General features: G+C 40.7%; 1 protein-coding gene across 3 annotated transcripts; it reads left to right on the top strand.

Moving 5' to 3' along the window:
• Window positions 1-517: 517 nt before the first annotated feature.
• tgs1 (trimethylguanosine synthase 1) lies at window positions 518-24632 on the top strand. 3 transcript variants are annotated; one of them, XM_046408737.1, is made up of 15 exons: window positions 518-822; window positions 976-1043; window positions 1252-1367; window positions 1461-1548; window positions 2107-2187; window positions 2964-3503; window positions 7165-7288; window positions 8500-8586; window positions 14157-14310; window positions 15693-16062; window positions 16192-16356; window positions 17315-17461; window positions 19511-19727; window positions 23480-23558; window positions 24192-24632. In XM_046408737.1, exons 1-15 carry the CDS (start codon window positions 695-697, stop codon window positions 24303-24305), a joined length of 2478 nt encoding a protein of 825 aa, XP_046264693.1. In that variant the 5' UTR covers window positions 518-694; the 3' UTR covers window positions 24306-24632. The 3 variants fall into 3 exon arrangements, with proteins under 3 accessions (XP_046264693.1, XP_046264694.1, XP_046264692.1); XM_046408738.1 differs by having other exon boundaries at window positions 1249-1367; window positions 2964-3350; XM_046408736.1 differs by having other exon boundaries at window positions 1249-1367.
• Window positions 24633-25237: the final 605 nt, after the last annotated feature.

The raw sequence follows: 25237 nt of genomic DNA, 5'->3' as shown, positions 1-25237 counted from the left end.
CCCTAGTACCTTCTGTATATTTCATCATTATCATTTTCTATAGTTCCAATACTTCTGGTAATTACTGTTGCATCTCTGTTTGTGTGCTCCTTCTCTCGCCTCCCACACCCAGACTTTTCTCTCTACCTCTCTTTCTCAATCCAACCCATCAATGCAGATGGCCTCCCATTTTCTAAAAGGTCGTTTTTCCTCTCCACTGCTGCCATTTGCTTGCTCATGGGGGAATATTGGATTCTCTGCATTACAAAATTGAATCAAATTGTTTGGTCTAGACCTGCTCTAATTGAAAAGTGTCATGAGAAAACTTTTGTTGTGAACTGGCGCTATACAAATAAATTAAATTGAATTGAACTAAGAACTGTAACAACTATGTGTGCTACGTCTCCTCTCTCATTCTGAAAATTATATTTGGAAGACTAAAGCTTGAAATTCAGCTATTCATTTGATAGAAAACAGAAGTAAGATGACGTGTTGCTATAATGCTGAAATAACACCTTTATTTTGAAAAGACATGACCAGAAGTGTCAGTTTTGCCCCTTCCCTAAGCGGAATCCTGGAAAGTGCGCATGAGGTGTCTGATAAGTGTGATGTTGAACTGAACCCTGGCGGGTTTTAACCATAGACTACAGCTCATAATACAGACTGTGTGAACGCATGTGCTGTTGCGTGCTTTAGAATCAGTGAAGTAATCGCCATGATGCTGGAGAGGAGCACGGTGACGGTAGTGGCGGATGTCTTCTTCAGCAGGAGACGCTCATCTGCGCAGGAGGAAGACGACGACGAGAAGCTCATTCACTGTCGTTGCTCCAGAGCCTTCGTACAGTGAGTGACTCTCTTGTAGCTTTTGTGACCTCTTGCATGTGATGCAAACATTTCAAATTTAGACAGCACTACTGCAGACTGAAGTATTGATGGGTGAAGTGACATTGTGGTCTCAGTCAGCTTTCTCTGTCTGTTTTCTCTGCCTCTGTCCAGAGATCGAGAGCTATATCGCTCTGATAACAGATTGCTGTGCTTTGATCTGGAAGACATTGCCGTCCAAGGTATGTTATCCAATTTTACTGGGAGTTATCAGGCAAGAGGTGGGCGGTCAGCCACCCTGGTCCTTCAGTCCAATGCTTGTGTTTTTCAACTTCCCCAGGTAGTTCTAAAGTTTTTCACTGACTGAATGACCTAACTGAGGGTGAAATCAGTCAACAGATATTACAATAGAATGACATTTGAAATAAAAGTTTTATCAACTCACAGAAGAAGATGACGAAGAGGAGGAGGAGGAGGAAGACATGGTGTTGGATGAAGAGGCTCGGATGATGTCCAGCATGGGTCTGCCTCTGGCCTTTGTCAGTTCCTCTGCCCAGAGGAGAATGGTAAGTTAGTTTACCTGTAGGAAATAAAAGAAAACTAAATTGTTTGCAGCAGTTCTTGCTCCTGAATCAGCCTGTTTTTTGGAAATATTGCAGGGCAGGAGGTCTGACAGGAAGCCTAGCACATACTGGGTACGAGCTGAAGAGGAGGCCCGTGAAAAAGATTTACAGGTTGACAGCAAAGGTAATGCAGTTTAATTTTTATTTATTGTTACAAATCTGTATAGAACATAGTGTTTCCAAAGCACACATTGCACATTTTCTCTCAGAGAACATTGGTACATAATAATATACCCTAACATGCTTAACTAAGTAATTCTTCTTACTGATTTTATGGAAGCAGTGAGGACACTGAATGGCACTTCTGCTGCTGAATTCGAATAAATGTAGTGATTGATACCGACGGCACTACTAGCTTTGCTCACATGGTTCACATTTTCAGGTCGGAAAATCTGGAATTCAGGATTAATCCGGACAAATGATCCCTGATGATGATTAGTATATAGTTATCATCTCAAACCTTTTTTTGTTTTTATCATTACATTTTTTTGTCTTATGATTACATTTTTGAATTTTATTATTATATTATGGTCTGGTCTTTTTAACTCTGTTATTTTAACTTTGAGTTGTTCGTATAAAATATGCATTATAAATAATACAGCCTCTTTTGCTTAGGTGCAAATTGGGTAAACATAAGTTCGGTGTTGTGGTGTTATTTGACACTGTGTGATTTTTCACCTAGCTGATGAAGTTGAAGACGTGTGTGATCCACTTGAAAAAAAAACAGGAGAGATCCAAGATCCTGGCTGGGAAACCTACTGGGGTAAGTAGGAGGACATGAAGATGATAATGAAATGTGAGGTTTTCCCTTGTTGGACTTGAAATTATTTATCCCAGTAGTAAGGCTATAATTCCTCCTGGACCTTCAGCCAAATGGGTGTATATCAACATTAGGCTTACATGCACTTACTTGGAAAAGAATTGATTGCCTTGAGGAATAAATGCTGACAATTGCCAAGCTTGGATTTGGGTTATTTACTTTGGTTATTATTTGTAAATGTCTATATAATATAATTTACTCTACATGAAATGTAGAGTAAATTATGTTATGTAGACACGGAGTCATGGTGGTGCGATGGTAAGTACTGTTGCGTCACAGCAAAAGGCTTCCAGGCCCCTCTTCGGGTACTCCGCTTTCCTCTCACAGTCATACATTAGATGTTAAATGTATAGAAAATAATCAACATCCTTAATAGTGCTAATTTCCCCTGAGGATTAATAAAGTATTCTGATGTTGATTTATTTTTCTATTATTTTTAGGTACCTTATCAGTGCTTCCCTTTGGACGTGCAGCCCAATAGATAAATGGTCTCACATTTTTACGTTCTAAAAAAATGCAAAAGCACTGTTTGAGGAAATAATCTGAAGGTCCACTTTTTCCCGATCTTCCTACCACATCTTCATCAACAGATTGTTTGCTGTGTTGTCATGGTGGTGGCTCAGTTTTCATTGTGCGACCTCCGAATATAACAGGGTCTACATTTCAAACACCAAATATTGATTCTCCATTTTTCTCCATTTCCTGTGTATCTCCTGAAGCTCAACAGGGTGAATCTCTGCTGTGGAACAGCTGGCTGGAGAAACATCCAGAGACTGATTCTCTGTCTGCTGAAGATCCAGGAGCATTGACTGCTTTTTGGGACGACCCAGACACAAAGTCTGCCTGGGACAAACATGCAGTAGAGACATACTACTCTTACTGGGAGCAGTACACATACTGGACGGCACAGGGCTGGACCATTGAACCGTCTGTCTGTAATGGGAACGCTGGTGGAGAAGCAGCAGCAGCAGGGTTGATGGACAGAGGCACAGAGACTCATCCGGACGAATGGAGGGATGGACGGCCTGGAGAAGAAGTCAAGCCTTGCCATGATGATACTGAGTTTTTGAATGACCTGTTTGGACAGAACTGCACATTAGAAACAGGTACATGCTCTGTGACTGACTCACAGATAGACAAACACTGTGTGAAGGACACTGATGTCAGTGAGTGCTGTGGCTCTGATGATCCTCTTTATGATGGTAATGATCGCAAGAGACCTGCCACCTCTTCACAGCAGAACATTGATGAACGCACAGGTAATAAGTCCATCTGTGTGTTTGGAGGTGTGGGGTCTGGTGTATATGTGTCTGTGTGTGTGATTAGTACAACTGAGGCATGCATGCAAACCTGTGACTCCCATCACACAAGTGTTCATGTGTATGTCTGTATGTATGAAAGTAAGCAGAGTTCTATCCCACTGTTTTGTGCATTGAACCTGTTATTCATAATTTCATAGGAACATTTAATGGACGGTAGTGCTGCATGGACAGCAGTGGGCATTTAAAATTAATGCTGTGCACATTCACGTCAGTGAAGTAGCACAAGTACTATTTACATCCCCTGACTCATCAACAGGAAGAGTCAGGTTCTCATGTCAGTTAATTTTCTGTGTGTGTTATTTTGACTAAGGCAGCCATCCTCCTGATAAATCCTAAACTTCATCATATTCATTTCAGATATGAATTTTATTTCTTCTGGAGACTTTTTGTCTCCTTTCAAGTTTACGATTACCATTTTCAGTTTTCCTCCTTAAATGTGCCACAATATTTGCTGCAGTGACATGTGGGTGGATAATGCACAAATCAACTCTGAGTTCATCTGAGTCTGCATGATTGCATAATCATCCACACAAATTATTTTCTCTGATTTAGAGACATCCTAACCAGATGCCCGAACCACCTCAACTGGTTCCCCTCAATACGGAGGAGCAGCGGCTCTACTTTGAGCTCCTCCCGTATGTCCAAGTTCCTCACCCTATCTCTAAGGCTGAGTATGGCCACCCTGCAGAGCAAACTCTTTTTGGCTGCTTGTATTCGTGATCTTGTTCTTTCGGTCACTACCCATAGCTCATGCCCATACGTGAGGGTTGGAACGTAGATTGACGGGAAAATCGAGAGCCTCGCCTTTCGGCTCAGCTCAGCCCAGCCTCTAGGCAATATTTCCTTTTAATTTATTTCAATGAGCACAAGCTTCCCAAGTAATTTCTTTGCGACAGTTGTGTTAAAAGCTGAGCTGTAGTCCACAAACAAGCATTTTAACATAATTTCCTCTCGTGATGTACATGTGGATCAAGACAGTATAGATCAGATGATTTATGGCATTGTCCGTGCATCTCTGGGGCAGTACGCATACAGCAGTGCGTCCAGGGTCATAGATGGTGAGGAGGTGATGAAGTCAGTTGGTTAGACTTATTAAATCAAGCCTTATGTAATTGGCTTATCTTGCTTTCAAAAAGACAGGACTTTTGAGCATGCTGCATTAAATTCAAAAGCTTCTCAAAGTACTTTATCACTATGGAGCTATAAGTAGTTATTTAGGAAGAAAGGATAGGATGCTCTGCTGACTGAAGCCATTGTTGTGCACTAGTAGGAGCAATTTGGTTATTGGCAAAAGAGTCAATGATTATGGGAAATAAGCATTAAAGCAAAAATCAGTGTATGCTTTATACACATAAAAATCGGGGCACCACCCTGTCACCAGGGACCAATAGCCAAATTAATTAACAGGAAATAACAGTCTCTTAAAAATATGAAAGGCGAAAATCAAGAGCCTCACCTTTCAGCTCAGCTCAGCCCAGAAAAAGACCTTGAGGTACTTGAACTCCTTCACTTGGGGCAGCAACTCTCCACTGACCTGGAGTGGGCAATCCTCCCTTTTCAGGCTGAGAACAACGGCCTTAGAGGTGCTGATCTTAGTCCCAGCTGCTTCACGCTCAACAGCAAACCGCCCTGGTGTGACCTGTGATCTGGAGATCACTGTTCGATGATACCAATAAGACCATGTCATCTGTAAAAAGCAGAGACGTAATCCTAAGGTTATTAAACCTGAGACCCTTCGCCACTTGGTTGCGCCTAGAATGATGATGAACAGAACCTGTGACAAAGGGCAGCCCTGGCGGAGTCCAACCCTAACTGAGAACATTTTGACTTATTGCCGGAAACGCAAACCAAACGAACCCCATCCCCACTGTAAACAGCATGGATGCAGTGCTGCGTCCACCTTCCTGAGCCCCGGCCGTTTTGCCAGAATTTCTTCAAGGCTGATTGAAAGTCTCACCGAATTCCTTCCACATCTGGGATTTTGCTTCCGCGACTGGCCAAGCCATGTGTCGTTTGGCCTGCTGGTAGTTGTCAGCTGCCTCAGGAGTCCCACAAGCCATCCATGCCCTGTGGGACTCCTCCTTTAGCTTGATGGCACCCTTCACCCCCAATGTCCTACAGCAAGTTTGGGGATTGCCATCGCAAGTTGCACCAGCAACCTTCTGACCACAGCTCAGAACAACTGCCTCAGCAGCGTGGAACATGGCCTATTCGGATTCCATGTCCCAAACCACCTCCGGGATGCAGTTGAAGCTCTGCATTAGGTGGGAGTTAAAGACCATCCTGACAGAGTCATTAACCAGACGTTCCCAGCAACCCTCGTTGTTCAGACAGGTCTGCCCTCACTGTTCATTCAGGTCTGCCAGGTCTATCTGGCGTCCTCCCCCACCTCCTGATCCAGCTCACCACCAGGTGGTGATCAGTTGACAACTCTCCTTCTCTCTTCACCGGAGTGCCCAGAACATATGGCTGCAGATCTGCTGATACGACTACAAAGTCCATCATCAACCTGCAACCTAGGGTGTCCTGGTGCCAAGTGCACTTTTGGACACCCTTATGTTCGAACATGGTGTTACTTATGGAGAAACTGTGACAAGCACAGAAATCCAATAACTGAACACCACTCAGTTTCAGATCAGGCAGACTGTTCCTCCCAATCACACCCCATACAGATCACACTGTTATTGACCATGTGAGCGTTGAATTCCACCAGCACAACAATGAAGTTCCCAGTAGTGGCATCTTCCAGCACTTGTCCTAAGGACTCCAAAAAGGGTGGGTACTCTGAACTGTTGTTTGGTGCATATGCACAAACAACAGTCAGAACCTGTTCCCCGACTCAAAGACAGACTTTATTTAAATTGAGGATTTTTATGTCTCTATGTGGCTGGAGGCATTACATTATTGGGCTTTAGGATTGTTCATCCATCAAAGGTTACTATGACTTCACAAACAAGTTTTTTGCCATAACTGAAGCATTCATGCACTAATTATGACAGAATGTCACACAAATATCTAATATAATTAAATGATGAAGTGATGACATTTTATATCTCAAAGATCAAAGGTCAGCTTCATTGCAACATCCTAATGTTTTCCGTCCATTATTCAACACCATAAATCATAAACAGAAAGGAAAATTGTGACCATATTTCACATTTGGTCAGATGCTGAATATGTGTCTCCACATCCTCCTAGAATACAAACTGAAGCCAAAATACTCGTGATGTGAGTGTTGCCATCTTGTGCTGGAGCTGTCATTTGGGGCCAGAGTTTGCACAGTTGTGACATTTCACTTGCTCTCATCCATCTTTTGATCCAGGCTTTGGTCCGACCACAAAGAATACATTCTCTTCTTGTTTGTTTTTCTGTATGCCTACACATAAAGTAAAAGGTCTATAAAGTCAGGTAATCCTGGTTTGACTTAAATTGCAAAATTTGTGCTTCAAGTGTCACCTTTAATACCAGCTGTCTTAAGGCCATATTTGTATGCAGAATCACATATTAAGGTTTTAGTGAAGATTTGGAATAAGGCTCATTATTTTATGGGTATTTGGTGTGAGTTTTGCTTAAAGATATCTCGTATGTTTTGACTCAGATTCCCAGCGGGCTGCTGGCAGCCCTGACAGACCGTCTGGTTTTATGAATAAAATGTCAGAGAGAGAGGATGATGACGACAGTGATAAACCCCCAGGAGGAGGACATGCTAAAGTCAAACGCAGGTGAGTTTCTACCAAATGTGTCACGCCTTGTGTTTAAATTGTGTTCTGTCTTTTGATTTTTGATCCGTGTGTCATGTTTCATGTGTGTCTTGTCATGTGTTTCCATGTATTATGTTCCAGGTTTTTGTCATGTCCTGTTTTATTTTGAAAGCTTCACTTCCCCTGTGTGTCTCTTTTTCGTTTAGCTTTGCTTTGGTTTATCTTGATTGCTTTCTCCTCCCTAACGTGTTTCACCTGTCTCTTGTTATGTTGTCTATTTAGTCCTCGTCTTCATCGTCACTCTTTGTCAGGTCGTTGTTTTGTCTTCACGTTCAGGAATTGCTTGCCAAACCATAGTTTTTTACCACAGTTTTTTGTTGATCCTCATGCCACAGTGTGTGCCTGTTTTGAGTTCTTTTGATTTAAATTAAAGACTATTATTTTGGACCTCCGTCTGCCTGCCCTTTTTTTTTTTTGACTCTGCCACGGGGCTCAGCTCTCTGCGTCAACGACGGCGTGCTTTTGTGACAATATGTGTGGTGCAGTTGTGTGGTGCAGTTGTTAGCACCTTTTTGGGTCTGGATCTGGACCCTTCTATGTGGAGTTTGCATGTTCTCCCTGTGCATTCGTGGGTCCCACATTAGGTTAATTGGCTACTCTACATTGTCCCTGGGTGAGAGCATGTGTGATTGTGTGTTTTTACCCATGACCCTGCACAGATAAGATCTACTACTGCCCATGCTGTTCTTCTATACAGTGCTATTATAACTAACTTAAAGAACATATCAGCTGCAAAACAAAGACATACAATACATAGTCTTCAGAATTCCAATTATAACAACCTGTCATGTTTGTCCCTTGTAATTTATGATGTTTACTGCATGTATGTTTCTCTCCCTCTCTCTCTCTTTCATCCTGTCTGTCCTGTCTACCTCTTCTTCTCCCCCCTTCACCCGGCCAACTATCAGCAGGATGGTTCTCCCTTGTGAGCCGGGTCCTGCTCAAGGTTTCTTCCTGTTAAAAGGGAGTTTTTCCTTGCCACTGTCTGCTTGCTCGGGGGTTCAGGCTCTGGGTCTCTGTAAAGCATCTAGAGACAATTTTGATTGTATAAAGTGCTACATAAATAAAATGAACTGAATTAAAGAAAATGCGTAGGTGGATGGCCTAAAGAGCTGAAAAAGGAGAAGTTAATCATATTTAAATCTTAAAGCAGTGTCTCTGTTTGTCTGCAGTCATGAGCTAGATGTGGAGGAATGCCCATATCCGACACCTGAGGACACCTGGAGTAAACTGGGACTCAGACGCAACGCAGAGCCTCTGTAAGTCTCATTCATGCTGTTTGCCCGCTGGATATGGCTGCATTGCATTTCTATTGGTCAGCAGCTCAGTTTTCCTTTAAATGTTGGCTGTGTTAGAAGTTGACCGTCTTCTGCAGCTTTGTAGCTGCACTATTTATTTACTGCACTGTACACTATTTTGCAACTGTATTTCATGAATCGTAGCAGGAAAACCGTGACAGTAGCAGAGCAGAGAAAAGAGGCATGAGTGAGAAACTTAGCTCATGTGATTTTCCTAGCCAAGCATACTGAGAACTGTTTCTGTCTAATATTTTTCCCGTTCCATTTATGTCATTGATGGTAGAATAAATACCAAAAACACCTCGTAATCAACCCAGTCTCCAGGTTGATTTTTGAGATTTTCAGAAAGCAGGTTTAATGAAAACTCTGAGTAAGTTAATCCTGAAACGAGGGAATCTCTGGGTTAAGCGTTTCAGTAAGAAAGGTAACTCAAACCAGAGGCAGAGGGGTAACTCAAGCCCATGTCAGAAAGAGAGGTAACTAAAACTCTGTGAACATAATCTGGTCGAGAGCAGGTTTTCTTCGGGAACAGGTTTTCTTCAGTAAAGTCTGTCTCCTCCCCTTTGCAGAGCCGAACCGCTGTTTCATTTCCTCATTCACTAAATTCATTCAGTCACACACATTTTAGTGGATACCAACTGAGAAATTACTACTAAAATCACGTCCTTTTATTGAGGATCCTATAGATGAGAAGGCTGCTTTAGTTCACAAGGAGTTGCGTTTATGTCGAGAGAGAATTTTGAGGCCCAGATTGGATTGTATGTCTGCTGATGACTTCTTAGTGGAGCGGTACCGTTTTTCTTTGCGGTCGCAGATATATTTATAATCTGCTTATATAATAATAATGATGACAATAATAACTTTATTTATATATCATCTTTCAAAACTCACAGTTACAAAGTGCTTCACAATAAAAAAATTTGCAAACCGAAAAAGGACAAACAATGATTAATTAGATAAAATACACTAAAATTCAATAAAAAAAATAAAATAAAACAATATTAAGATAAAATTAATAAATCAATAACAAATTGACACTAATGGAATCAATAATTAAGAAAAGCCAAGCGATAAAAGTGAGTTTTAAGAAGAGATTTAAAAGAGGACATCGAGTTTGCTTACTTGAGGTCCTCTGGCAGGGAGTTCCAGAGTTTATATATACAAAATATATGTATAGATAGATAGATACAGTACTTTATTGATCCCGAGAGAAATTCAAGATATACAGTGCCTTGCAAAAGTATCCCCCCCCCTTAGCATTTTTTGTGTTTTATTACCTCACAACCTGGAATTAAAATGGATTGTTTGAAGGTTTGCGTCATTTCATTTTCAGAATATGCCTACAACTTTGAAGATGTGAATTGTGAAGCGAGCAACAAATAGGACAAGATAACAGAAAACTTCAACATGCATAACTATGCCCCCCCCCAGAAGTCAGTACTAGAGCCACATTTATAGCTGCAAGTCTCTTTGGATAAGTCTCTATGAGCTTGCTACATCTAGCCACTGAGATTTTTGCCCATTCCTCAAGGCAAAACTGCTCTAGCTCCTTCAAGTTGGCTGGGTTCGCTGGTGAACAGCAATCTTCAAGTCTGGCCACAGATTCTCAATTGGATTGAGATCTGGGCTTTGACATTCCAACACATTTAATTTATTTAATTTATTTCACTAATTTTCACTTATTAACTTTTTACGTGTAGATTTACGTGTAGATTTATACATATATATATATGTACAGTGGTGGTCAAAAGTTTACATACACTTGTAAAGAACATAATGTCATGGCTGTCTTGTGTTTCCAGTTATTTCAACAACTCTGATTTTTTTCTGATATAGTGATTGGAACAGATCCTTCTTTGTCACAAAAAACATTCATGAAGTTTGATTCTTTTATGACTTTATTATGGGTAAACTGAAAATGTGACGAAATCAGCTGGGTCAAAAATATACATACAGCAACATGAATGAGCAATTTTGGAGACTTAGAAAGTTGTGTCAATGACATGAGCTTCATAGCATGACCTCTTAACTTCTTGTGAGTGATTATGAGTGACTACAGCTGGTGACTTCTCTGAGGCCATTTAAAAAGGGCTCATTGGATAAAAACACCCACAAACGCTACAATGGGAAAGTCAAAGGAGCTCAGCACAGATTTGAAAAAGAGAATCATTGACTTGAACAAGTCAGGAAAGTCACTTGGAGCCATTTCAAAGCAGCTGCAGGTTCCAAGAGCAACAGTGCAAACAATTGTTTGTAAGTATAAAGTGCATGGCACTGTTTTGTCACTGCCACGATTAGGAAGAAAACGCAAGCTGTCACCTGCTGCTGAGAGAAAACTGGTCAGGAGGGTGAAGAGTCAACCCAGGAGCACCAAAAAGCAGATCTGCCAAGAATTAGAAGCTGCTGGAACACAGGTGTCAGTGTCCACAGTCAAGCGTGTTTTGCATCGCCATGGACTGAGAGGTTGCCGTGCAAGAAGGAAGCCCTTGCTCCAAAAGCGGCACCTTAAGGCTCGACTAAAGTTTGCTGCTGATCACATGGACAAAGATAAGACCTTCTGGAGGAAAGTTCTGTGGTCAGATGAAACAAAAATTGAGCTGTTTGGCCACAATGCCCAGCAATATGTTTGGAGGAGAAAAGGTGAGGCCTTTAACCCCAAGAACACCATGCCTACCATCAAGCACGGTGGTGGTAGTATTATGCTGTGGGCCTGTTTTGCTGCCAATGGAACTGGTGCTTTACAGAGAATCAATGGGACAATGAAGAAGGAGGATTACCTTCAAATTCTTCAAGAAAACCTGAAGTCATCAGCCCGAAGGTTGGGTCTTGGGCGCAGTTGGGTGTTCCAACAGGACAATGACCCCAAACACACATCAAAAGTGGTAATGGAATGGCTAAATCAGGCTAGAGTTAAGGTTTTAGAATGGCCTTCCCAAAGTCCTGACTTAAATCCCATTGAGAACATGTGGATAATGCTGAAGAAACAAGTCCATGTCAGAAAGCCAACAAATTTCACTGAACTGCACCAATTCTGTCAAGAGGAGTGGTCAAAGATTCAACCAGAAACTTGCCAGAAGCTTGTGGATGGCTACCAAAAGCGCCTAATTGAAGTAAAAATGGCCAAAGGACATGTAACCAAATATTAGCATTGCTGTATGTATATTTTTGACCCAGCTGATTTCGTCACATTTTCAGTTTACCCATAATAAAGTCATAAAAGAATCAAACTTCATGAATGTTTTTTGTGACAAAGAAGGATCTGTTCCAATCACTGTATCAGAGAAAAATCAGAGTTGTTGAAATAACTGGAAACTCAAGACAGCCATGACATTATGTTCTTTACAAGTGTATGTAAACTTTTGACCACCACTGTATATATATATATACATATATATATATATACTGTGCAAAAAGTTTTAGGCAAGTGTGAAAAAATGCTGTAAACTAAGAATGCTGTCAAAAACATATATAATAATTGTTTATTTTTATTATCAATTTACAAAATGATGCAAAGTGAGCGAACAAAAAAAAAATCTGTGTCATGAAATTTCAGTGTCATTAACAGAAACAGAAACAGCTGTGTAGGAGCCTTAAAACTGGGTGAGGAACAGCCAAACTGATGATGTTGTGGAAGACATTTTCCTGTCACAGGTCATACAGCGTGGCAAGACTGAGCACAGCGACAAGACACAAGGTGGTTGTACTGCATCAGCAAGGTCTCTCCCAGACAAAGACTCCAAAGCAGACTGGGGTTTCAAGATGTGCTGTTCAAGCTCTTTTGAAGAAGCACAAACAAACGGGCAACGTTGAGGATGGTAGATGCAGTGGTTGGCCACAGAAACTGAGTGCAGTAGATGAAAAAACACATCATGCTAATTTAGATAGATAGATAGATATAATTTATTGATCCCAGGCTGGGAAATTACAGTATATACAGAATATATTTCCCTTCGAAATCGAAAGATTTCCAGCAGTGCCATCAGCTCAGAATTGGCAGAAACCAGTGGGACCCAGGTACACCAGTCTACTGTCTGGAGAAGTCTGGCCAGAAGTGATCTTCATGGGAGAGTTGCATCTAAAAAGCCATACCTCCAATATGGAAACAAGGCCAAGCAACTCAACTATGCACAAAAACATAGGAACTGGGGTGCAGAAAGTGGCAGCAGGTGCTCTGGACTGATCAGTCAGAATTTTAAATATTTGGCTGTAGCAGAAGGCAGTTTGTTCCTCGAATAGCAGGAGAGTAGCACAATGACAAGTACATGAGTGTCTGCAGGCAACAGTGAAGCATGTTGGAGGTTGGGGCTGCATTTTTGCAAATGGAGTTGGACATTTGGCCAGGATTAATGATGTCCTCAGTGCTGAGAAATACAGACAGATATTTCCATCCATCATGCAGTACCATCAGGGAGGTGTATGATTGGCACCAGATTTATTCTGCAACAGGACAGTGACCCCAAACATGCAGCCAGTGTCATTAAGAACTGTCTTCAGCGTAAAGAAGAACAAGAAGTTCTGAAAGTGATGGTATGGCCCCCCACAGAGCCCTGATCTCAACATCGAAGGATCTGAGGAAGCCTACATCCACAGAAGATCTGTGGTTAGTTCTCCAAGGTCTGGTTGAACAACCTAGCAGCTGAGTTCCTTCAAAAACTGTGTGCAAGTGTACCTAGATGCTGTTTTGAAGGTAAAGGATGGTTGATTTGATTTTAGATTTTTCTTCTGTTCATTCGTTGCATTTTGTTAACTCATGAAAATAAACTATTAATAACTTTTGCACAGTACTACATATATATATATATATATATATATATATATACATATATATATATATATATATATATATATATATATATATATATACATATATATATATATATATTCAACGTCTTTTCTTCAGAAAGTTACGCTATAATACACCTGTTACGATAAGTTCTCTTGTTGGATGATACAACAACAACCCAAAAATAATTGCAATACCCAAACTGATCAATGACCATCTTATTCAAAAACCATATAATAGCATAACAACACAAGTACAACCTTTGGAAAAGCAATGAACTTTTAAGAATTAAAACTGAGGTAACAAAAACACAGTGTATAATAACTTCAGGTGATTATACACTAATAAAAATGTAATTACTAATATTATGTTCAATTTCTGCCAGTAGATCTTTAACCAACGTTAAAAGATCTGACTTGTTCATTTTAATGGGCCCTCCTCTCTCAGTTGGTATGAACCAAAAATGCCACAGCAAACTTGTGGAGTTTGGCTGTAAAATCATGTCCTTTTGTACTTACTCTTCCTCTTTTCTTCTTGGAATTGTGCAGTGATGTGTGTGTGTTTGTGGAGTGTCTGCCTGTTTGTTTATGATGAAACCCTGCTGATTATTCTACCATCAACTTGGCTAATGTGTTATGGTAACGGAATTATACATGTTAATGTGTATGTGAAGTGTCATGGTCTATACGCATAGAACAGTTGTTACACAGTAAGTGTCTCTCTGCCTGAAGCCATATTTGTATCTCAGGTTCGACAGTGTGGTCAGCTTCAGAGGAAGTACCGGTCAGAAGCAACAAAGACGAAGATGGACTAAGAGAGCAGTCTGCGTCAGCAAACACACCAAGTTCTCTGAGACCAGTGCAGACAATACACAACCACAAGGCAGCACCACCCTCTCCAAGGTACTGGCCAAGCCCACTTGTTGAAGAGCTTCCATTGTCTGAGACAGTGGACAGAGTTTTAGTTTTTTGGGGGTTTTTTTGGTTGGAAGGATGTCTTGATTTGTTTGATTGGAATGGACATTGTTGGTATCTGAGATGCCATGTTGGATATTTCCAGCCTGACAGCTACAGGGTCCTCTACAACCATTTCTTGGAGGTGCCAGTTTTCCAGGGCGGTGCCCAGCAGTTTGCAGAGCTGCTGTGGGGCACAGTGCGGATTATATTTTTTTCACTGAAATCCTGAAAATTCTACAAATCATACCACCAACTGTATGTGGATTTTATATTGTAAAAACAGAAGAAATGGAAATTAAACAAATGGTTCAAGTATATAATCACCGTGGATTTGGAGCATAGAAATCCTCTTGATTAGTTACACAAGTTGAAGGTGTTTCCATTTATACTTTGTGCATAAAAGTATGAATGGTGTTTTTTTTTACAAATCTTGAAACAGCACTTTCATTGGCTGAAGTGAATGAGACACGAACAAGTCACTGGTGTTCCTCCAGCCCTGACTTCAAGTTGAGGGTCAACTCTGTTTAGCCTTGAACTCTTGAAGCTTTTAAGTTTTTTCCAGAATTTTCAAAGTTTAAGTAAAGAGTTTGGTCTAGACCTGCTGTAATTGGAAAGAGATAACTTTTGTTGTGAATTGGCATTGTATAAATAAACTGAACTGAATGGAGTTGAATTAGCTTAAGTATAATTTTGAGGTACTTGTACGTGAAAATTACATTTTATGCTACTTTATACTTCCACTCCATTACAATTTGGAGAAGTATTGTACATTGGATAACTCAAGTTACTCGTTATTTTGCAGATTGCATGCAGCACCACAACCAAAGTAGTGAATTTTAAATGAATTTATTTTAACCAATAATCAGATAAAAAAAATGAACAAAAAAAACAAAAAAGGTTTCAACCACATTAGAGTGTTTGCTCTCACAAATAGCTTATTTTGAGAGGCAGAAGAAAAGGAAGGTAGCTTGGAATAACATTATGCCACCTTTATGGATTGTCAGTGACAGTGACAAATGGAAAGTCATTTTCAATTTTCAATTCAGTTTATTTATATAGCGCCAATTCACAACAAAAGTTATCTCATGACACTTTCCAATTAGAGCAGGTCTAGACCAAACTCTTTAATTAAATTGTAAATAGAGAGAGCCCAACATTCCCCCTTGAGCAAGCACTTGGCAACAGTGGTGAGGAAAACCTGCCTTTTAGAAGGCAGAAACCTCGGAGCAGACCCCGGCTCAAGATGGGCGGCCATCTGCCTTGACCGGTTGGGTCAGTAGTAGAATGAACCTTTATTAGTGTGGCTAAAGACCGTGTTTGTTTCACAGGTTAAGAAGTTTCTTGAAAATAACCAGAGGGAGACACAGACGACTGTATGTGACCAGGATGAGATGGAAGGAGGAAGAAAAGAGGAAGCTGAGAACAGGGCTTCATTTGTGGGAGAAGAGGAGAAGAGGGAGAGAGAGGAGAGGAAAGGTGCTGAGGATGACGATAAAGAATCTGTGGGAGAAGGGAATTCTAATTGTCCGTGCAGTTTAGACAAAGAATGGAAGAAGTGCACTCAGCCCAGCACCTCCCTCAACTCTGCTACTGGGACTTTGGATAGTGAGAGTGAGGAGGAGGAGCTACCCAGTAGAAAGTTACCATGTCTTCAGATTCCTGACGTTATCCTGTCTGATGCACCTGAAACCAACAATGGTAAGCACAGCATCTGCTAAATGATAATGGTGGTATTTGTGTTTGTTTACAGAAAAAATAAGAAAAACATGGTGAATTTTGGTGCGTTTGGTATCTAATAATGACGGACATGTTTGTATGGGTGTGTAGAGCTGAGTATGAAAGATGGAAAGAAGCCAAAGAGGAAAAAAAATAAGCGACGGATAAAACAGCAGATCCCCTCAGAGATGGCAGCTGAACCAGAGCTGGCTAAATACTGGGCTCAACGCTACAGACTCTTCTCTCGCTTTGATGAAGGGATCAAGCTGGACCGAGGTCAGTCTGTAGTCTTCGTGCATGCTTATAAACTAACACACCGCACCAAATAAAACAGAAATAGACTGCTTTTATGTAGCATTTTTTTAGTTTTACGGAGTGCTCAAAGTCACCAGCATTGATCACTTATACATTCATACACTGGACATACAGACTCAACTGGCATTTTATTTGTGTGTAGTAGTTACAGCTGTACCAAATACTTCAAAGCTTCATTCAAAATGTTGAGGTTCAAATTGTCAGCATTTGAGCATTTTTTTCCTGCATGTCTTTTAAACCCAGCATTTCTGCACAGTTGTAGATGAACCTTAGACAACACTACTATGATTAGTGTTATACTTAGTGTAAAATTACATTTCAGTGATTATTGTGTATGACATGGGAACAGTGGTCAGGGAGAAGATGGGATGTTTGTTTTCCTTCTGGGCAAAGTCAGTTCTTTCAACACTAATCCCCTTCACCTTTCTAGCAGCTTGGAAACAACACACAGGATCTTCATTTTGCTCTTGAGAAGCTGATGAAATCTGTACTGTACATGTGTTGCTAAACTGACAACTTGCTTCTTACTTTTTCTCCTGTTCTGATCAATTCACCACTACTCTCCACAGTGCATGAAAAACTGGACTTTAAGGCCCATCATTGTGTGCAAACCTCACTAATAACATTATACCACCTTTTGCTTTGCACTTTTTACCAAAATTGCTGCTGGATGTATTTACATATTTACATATGGACGTGACACAGACAGTGACAGACTGTAACTCTGTAAGTGCATTTCTTCCTGTGTTCTACAGGGCTTGCTGCTGGCTGTAAGAGACACACAGAGGCTCTGAGAAATGCATTATTGGGTGCTCTAACTAAATCTGTGTATTTTAACTAACCTCACAAGACTTGGGTCATCCAACTTGACAATGCAGAACTTCTCAGATTCTGTCTCTCGCATACATCACTCTTTCAGAAGGCTGGTTCTCTGTGACACCAGAGAGGATTGCTGAGCACATCGCTCTCAGGGTGGAACGCGGCTTCTCTGACTCTCAGCTGGTCATAGACGCCTTCTGTGGTGTAGGAGGAAATGCCATCCAGTTTGCTCTTACTGGAAAGAGAGGTAAGCCGAATATATGTATGTGTGTATAGTTTGGATGGGAATGTATTGTATTTCAAAAATGTATTTCCATATGTGATAGAATTGATGATCTGGGGTTGTTTGTACAGTCATACCTGCTGTAGGTGGTTTGAGGGGGAAGTTGGGGAATGCCAACCCCTTGTTAGTAAAATCACCAAAATGCATCCCCCCGTTAACCTTCCTATCCTGGACGGGGACGTGTCCTATGGAACTGTAACCAGTACATTTTAGAGAGTTATTGTTATTGTTTTGACAGTGTTTTGTTTTAACCAGTGCAGAATTTCTGGCCTTTATGGACCAAGAAACTCACAGACCAACTACATGCGTCTTAAAACATCTCTGCTTCTTAGCCAGTAAAATCTGTGCATTCTGATAAGTATTGGGACTGAAGTAAATAAGTGAGATACTGACACAGGGCATAGACAAAATGAGATACATACATGAGAAATAACTGAGTTAGAATAAGTTATTTCACGTGGGGGTTAATGGAGCTGACTTACATGTTCACTCTTCTCACAGGCAGTTGAAAAGCAGTATGTCTCATACCCAAGAGTGTGATGATTATTTAAAGTGGTAATGTGAAGCATTAGTTCTAGACAAAGCACAGAGCATCCTTTGAGCAAACATCATTCAGGTCTGAATTAAGCCCACAGAAAATAAAATATTTCATATTACTCTGAGTTATTATGCAAGGTAGACATTATGATGTTCCGGACCTTTGCATGAAGAAATTTTCTCTCACTGGACATCTTTGAATTTCATTTTATGGGAATCCCTGCCGGTCAAGATTCTGTCGTCTTTCTAGCTGGGAAACTAAGACTAATTCATTAAACAGTATTGCTGGCTGATTTGTTTTCATCACAGATACATTTGACTCTGTATAGGTCAGTTGAAACATAAAATGGAAGACAGTCACTGATATATGACGGTTCTTGGTTATGTAAGGTCTTATAAACAAGATGACTTTTAAATCTGTCCTAAAGGATAGAAGTCGCCAGTGTATAGTATGTAAGTATCCTGCTGGTCCTCTCTGGTCGTTGTGTTAGTTCTGAATTCTGAAGATAACTGTCATTTTCTCACAGATTTATCAAGTTATCCAGTAAAAAAGTCATTACAAAATCTCAGTGACTTGTAAAAAAATATTTTTGAAATGTTGGTGGTACCACCTTAGAAATCTGAATCAGAATGGAGTTCTTTTTTTTTGGTGAGTGTGTGAGTTAGCACACACAAGAAATTTGTTTCCAGTCAATGGTGTCACTCTAGTTGTACAGACCATGAACAGACAATGTGCAGTGTTCAGTCAGTACACCTTATTCACAGACAGGGCATACAGTATATACAAGCAATATACAAACTGTATTGAGACAGTGTCCATAAAGCAGTGTGAGTAATGCAATGGATGAGTATCCGTACATTACAGAATTACAGAGACGATCAACCATTGTATGGACTAGCAGATGCGCTGTCAGCTATTCACGAGACTGATGGTCAGAGGAAAGAAGGTGTTCCTGTGTCTGGAGGTTTTGGCGTAGGAGGTTCTACAGTGCCTACTAGAGGGAAGGAGTTGTAAAAGGCTTTGTCCAGGGTGTGAGTGATCCTTGTTGACTTTCTCTGTATGCTTCCCGACTCCTGTACAGTAAGTAGTAAGTTTAGAATAAGTCCAGAGGAGAGGGCTTAGGAATTCATTCCTTCTGCTTAGGAATGATCCTAAGATTATCTTGTAAAGATGACAAGAAGAAGCCCAAGAGTAAAATCACACAGGTATATGAGCAACAGCTGTGTTCATCTGGAGAAACAGATGTACAGTTGTGCTATTTGGTGTTTGACATTATGATGAGTAATAATGAATCCCAAAGGGAGCATGTGCAGAGAAAATAAAACAGGAAAAAGAAGCTCTCTCTGAACTCTGAAATAGTTGAGACTATTACGAACCATTTTCCTCAGAACTGAACCCAGGTTTTACTGCATCTCATTTAACGTACATGTATTGCAGCAAGGTGAAAGACCATGTACTCTTCTGCTTCTTCTCAGTCCTGGCCATTGACATCAACCGGAAGCGGTTGGACTTGGCACGGCACAATGCTGGGGTTTACGGTGTCACTGACCGAATAGACTTCCTGCAAGGGGATTTTCTTCATCTGGCACCTCAACTTCGTGGCGATGTGGTCTTCCTGTCACCACCGTGGGGAGGGCCTGACTATCTCACTGCTGAAGTGTTTGATATCAAGACCATGATGGAGCCTGATGGATATCCTTTGATGTTGTTTTAAAATCTATCTGAAGTGTAAATCATGTTCTTTTATTTGCAGAGAGAGAGAGAGCTGAGCTAAACTAAGCTAAGCTAAACTAGGATTGGCTCAGCTAAGCTAACCAGCTGTTCATATATATATATGTATATATATATATATATACATATATATATATATATATGTATATATATATATATATATATGTATATATGTATATATATATATATATATGTATATATGTATATATATGTATATATATATATGTATATATATATATATACAAAGCACTGTGCAAAAGTTTTAGGCAGATGTGAAAAAATGCTGTCAACTAAGATTAAGAATACTATCAAAAATCTAAATCTAAATAATAATTGTGTTGTCAATTCTTATAGGTACACTTGCACGAAGTCAGGGATTTTGTGGGATTATAGGTGTATGATCAACCACATCAGACAGGTGCTAATGATCATACATTTCACATGTAGGTTGAAACACAGTCATTAACAGAAACAGAAACAGCTGTGTAGGAGCCTGAAAACTGGGTGAGAAACAAACCAAACCAAACCAAACTCTGCTACCAAGGTGAGGTTGTGGAAGACATTTTCCTGTCACAGGTCATACAGCGTGGCAAGACTGAGCACAGCGACAAGACACAAGGTGGTTGTACTGCATCAGCAAGGTCTCTCCCAGACAAAGACTTCAGAGCAGACTGGGGTTTCAAGATGTGCTGTTCAAGCTCTTTTGAAGAAGCACAAATAAACGGGCAACGTTGAGGATGGTAGATGCAGTGGTTGGCCACAGAAACTGAGTGCAGTAGATGAAAAACATATCAAGCTTATTTCCCTTCGAAATCGAAAGATGTCCAGCAGCACCATCACCTCAGAACTGACAGAAACCAGTGGGACCCAGGTACACCAGTCTACTGTCCAGAGAAGTCTGGCTAGAAGTGGTCTCCCTGGAAGAGTTGCAGCCAAAAGCCATACCTCCGACATAGAAACAAGGCCAAGCGACTCAACTGTGCACAAAAACATAGGAACTGGGGTGGCGGCAGGTGCTCTGGATTTGAAATACAGTATTTGGCCGTAGCAGAAGACAAGACAAGACAATGTTATTTGTATAGCCCATTTTTACAAGCAGTTTGTCTCAAAGGGCTTTACATAACATCATAGCAACATCCTCTGCCCTTCGACCCTCACATCGACTAAGGAAAAACTCCCAGAAAAACCTTTAACAGGGAAAAAATGGGAGAAACTTCAGGGTGAGCAACAGAGGAGGGATCCCTCACCCAGGACGGGCAGACGTGCAATAGATGCTGTACAGGAAAGCAGTTAACAACATGAGGTATGGGATAGATGGGGAATGTTCAGTCAGGGGAGAGCTGATGGAGGCAGCTCCTGGTGGGCAGGCTGGGCCATGAACAGGGAAAGCAGGTGCAGCAGGTTGGTTGATGAGCAGCGACGCAGGCAGGGTAGAAGCAGAGGGAAGGAGGTGATGCAGGTGGAGGTTGGTGCCGGTGGATGGACACAGAGAAAGTGTGATACACCAAGGCCAGACTACACAGTATAACAGATAAAGATGGAACAACAAATGTGTAGGAGAAGAGGAGAGGAGAGGAGAGGAGAGGAGATGGCTCCCTGTATCCTGATGAGTCCCCCAGCAGTCTAAGCCTATGGCAGCAGAGCTGTAACATGTTTCAGAGTTCCCTGAGTCAGTCCTAACTAAAAGCTCTATCATAAAGGAATGTTTTGGTATTAAATGTGGAGAGAGTGTCTGCCTCTCTGACCCATAGAGAGAGAATCGGTTCCACAGTAGTGGAGCACTATAGCTGGAGGTTCTACCTCCCAGTCTGTTTTTAGAGATACTGTGAACCACTAGTAGACCTGCATTCTGGGAGCAAAGTGTTCTACTGGGGCGATAAGGAACAGTGAGGTCCTTGAGATAGGACGGAGCTTTGTTATTGAGAGCCTTATAAGTCAATAGAAGGATTTTGAAGTCTCCTGTATCCTACAGGAAGCCAATGGAGTGAGGCTAAAACACTTGAGATATGCGCTCTTTTATTAACTCCTGTCAATACCCTCACTGCAGCATTCTGGATCGACTTCAGAGAGTTTTTAGAACATCTTGACAAAATAGAATTACAGTAGTCCAGCCTAGAAGTGATGAATGCATGGACCAGTTTCTCAGCATCACTCAGAGAAAGGATGTTCCTTACTTTAACTATGCTACAGAGGTGAAAGAAGGCAGTCCTAGTGATAAGTTTTATATGGGAATTGAAGGACAGGTCCTGGTTGATTCCAAGGTTCCTCACCACTGTAATAGAGTTAAAGGTGATGCTATCCAGGGTGGCGGCCCAGCTAGAAAAAGAGTCCCTGAGATGTTTAGGTCCAAATAAAATAACTTCTGTTTTTTTTCTGAATTAAGTAATAAGAAGTTGGAGGACATCCGGGACTTAATGTCTTTCAGGCAGTTTTCCAAATTGGTAAGGTGACTTTTGTCATCTGGTTTTATAGATAAGTATAGCTGAGTATCATCAGCATAACAATGAAAATTGATGGAGTGCTTCTGGATAATATTCCCTAATGGAAGCATGTAGACAACAGCAGAAGGCAGTTTGTTTGCTGAAGCCCTGGAGAGCGGTACAATAATGAGTGTCTGCAGGCAACATTAAAGCATGGTGGAGGTCCCTTGCAAGTCTGCAAATGGAGTTGGAGAGTTGGCCGGGATTAATGGTGTCCTCAGTGCTGAGAAATACAGGCAGACACTTATCCATCATGCAGTACCATCAGGGAGGTGTATGATTGGCACCAGATTTATTCTGCAACAGGACAGTGACCCCAAACATGCAGCCAGTGTCATTAAGAACTGTCTTCAGTGTAAAGAATAACAAGAAGTGATGGTATGGCCCCCCACAGAGAACCTATCTCAACATCATCAAGTCTGTCTGGGATTACATGAAGAGACCGAAGGATTTGAAGAAGCCTACATAAGAATTAAGAAGAATCACTTTATTGACAGTATATATGTGTTTACATACACACACTGAATTCGTCAGTTGAACACACACATGCAACACCCAGCAAATTACATGCAGTGGGCAGCATCATTGGGGGGGTTAAGTGCCTTGCTCAAGGGCACATCTGCTGGCTAATGGAGGGGGGGAGCAGAAGGTCTGTGGTTAGTTCTCCAAGATGTGTGGAACAACCAACCAGCCAGTTAGAAACTGTGTGCAAGTGTACCTCGAAGAATTGATGCCGTTTTGAAGGCAAAGGATGGAGCGTTTAGAGCGTTTTCTCACACCTACCTAAAACAACTTCAGAAGGCATAATCAAAAACAGTACTTTTAGAAGACATAGCAGGCATAAGAAACAAAGTCTGCATTGAATATTTTGCCTGCATTTGACAGGAGTTACATGCTGTACATCATGTTGGTGTTTCTTACTTGTCTATAATGCCTTGTTGAGGGTAAAAGCTAAAAGTAGAAGTGCAGAGGGTGAGAGAGGTCACTTGCAATCCGAAAACATATTGTTATGAATGTGAATGTTGATTGCACGATGTAATGACAGTAGAATAATGAAACCATCTGTGTTTTGATTTGATCACTTTCACTGCGCAGTTTTGTCTGCCGCCGGGCATGAAATCTCCTGGGAAAATAATGGCTGACTGGCGATCTACTCTAAAACGTTTACATTCTTACGTCCCGTGTTGACTGTGTTGATATGAAGTACTGGTTTTCATCCTTAACAGTCGACACATTTGAGATTTTCCGCCTGTCCAAACTGATATCGGACAACATAGTGTACTTTCTGCCTCGCAATGCTGACTTGGATCAGGTGTGTATGGTCATTGTTTCTACACGCCTGTTATCAAGGAAAGGCCACAGAGCACACAGTGTTACACAAGTATCTGTTATCTCACATCGTATGTACACTGTTATTACATATTTTAAGTAAGTTGTCCAAAAAACTGGACAACTGACTGCAGTCAGTTAAAATCTGGAAAAACAGATAACTGACAGTCAGGTTCCAAAAGTTTTTATTTTAATTCAATTCAGTTTATTTATATAGCGCCAATTCACAACAAAAGTTATCTCATGACACTTTCCAGTTTGAGCAGGTCTAAACCAAACTCTGTGGGCAGAAATATTTGTGGTCTACTAAAGGCACCTCTATGAAAGCATTGTTTGTGATCTTACTCTTGTAACTTTGACAGTTTGGACCACATAACCTGTTCCAGATAATAATAATAATCTGAACAAAAGCTATAAGGTGTGTAACACCGTAACTGTTCAGGTACCACAAGAAATGATTCAGTTGATACAACATCACTGAATCTACAAGCACAACAGAATAATCTGTGTATTTCCTGCCTATTCTGATCTAGTAAACCTTTATTAACCAACAGTTTGAAGGACTGAAGCAACACCTGTCTGCTAATGTAATTTCTCCATGTCCGTCTCTCCACAGATAGCCTCTCTTGCTGGTCCAGGAGGGAAAATAGAGGTGGAGCAGAACTTCCTCAACAACAAGCTGAAGACTGTGACTGCTTACTTTGGCAGCTTGATAAAATCAGACAGCTAATAACCCTGGCTAATGCATAAGCATTTCATCTGCAGAATAAGATTGGAACATAAATGTATTTCTTCTCTATTTCTCTTTTTCTACTTGGGCATAACTGGGATACAGTCACATCCCATTTATACACCTCAGGGATTTCAGAAGAAATATTTTAAACTGAATCTGATGATCACAAGGCACAGTTTCTGACATCATGCGTGATTAGCTTAGTGCAGACGTTTGTGACGAGTTTTATGATTCCCTCAGATTGAGTTAGCACTTAAAAACGACAACCTCAACTGATGTTTCCTTTTTTTTTATTATACATTAAAGTCAATAAATGTTTTTAGCGTGGTTTTGTTGTAATCTTCTCTGTTGTTATTAAGAAAGCATTTCATTTAGTTTCAGACCTGGCAAGGTTAAGTTAAATTCAAGATTCAATGTTCTTAATTGTCATTTCCACGTGTACACACATTGAGATAAAATACAGCATTCTGGATCTGGTTTAGTAGCTAAAATAATAAAGTAAAATTCAGTTCATTTCAATTCAGTTTATTTATATAGAGCCAATTCACAACAAAAGTTATCTCAGTCTCATGATACTTTCCAATTAGATTTGAAACAGCAGTGACGGTAAATGAAATGATAAAGTAATAAAATAAACCAGATAATAAAATTGATCTGAAAAACTTAAAAAAAGGGGAAATTATGGTATACCCTTAGAGGTATATTGAGGTATTAACAGCAGCATTCATGGTAAAGCAGCAGTATTTGGATAAGGTGCTCAACAGCAGTAAGGTGCATAATATTATAATTAGTTGTCTTCGTGTTCAGTGTTTATAGTGCAGTAAGGCTTAGGGCTGTACAGGTTATCAGCCTTAGTCCGGAAAAAAAGCTGTCACACAGCATGGTGGCCTTTGCCCAGATGTCGCGTAGCCTTCTGCCTGATGGGAGGG

The sequence above is a fragment of the Scatophagus argus genome, chromosome 13, assembly GCF_020382885.2.
Source record: "Scatophagus argus isolate fScaArg1 chromosome 13, fScaArg1.pri, whole genome shotgun sequence".
Taxonomy (NCBI): domain Eukaryota; kingdom Metazoa; phylum Chordata; class Actinopteri; family Scatophagidae; genus Scatophagus; species Scatophagus argus.
This window is presented reverse-complemented; position numbering and strand designations above follow the sequence as displayed.

Coding starts and splice junctions, on each gene's coding strand:
- tgs1 (XM_046408736.1), top strand. CDS start 695: ATGATGCTGGAGAGGAGCACGGTGACGGTAGTGGCGGATGTCTTCTTC. Junction 14,311..15,692: donor GCAGCACCACCCTCTCCAAG/GTACTGGCCAAG, acceptor TTTGTTTCACAG/GTTAAGAAGTTTCTTGAAAA. Junction 23,559..24,191: donor GCAATGCTGACTTGGATCAG/GTGTGTATGGTC, acceptor GTCTCTCCACAG/ATAGCCTCTCTTGCTGGTCC.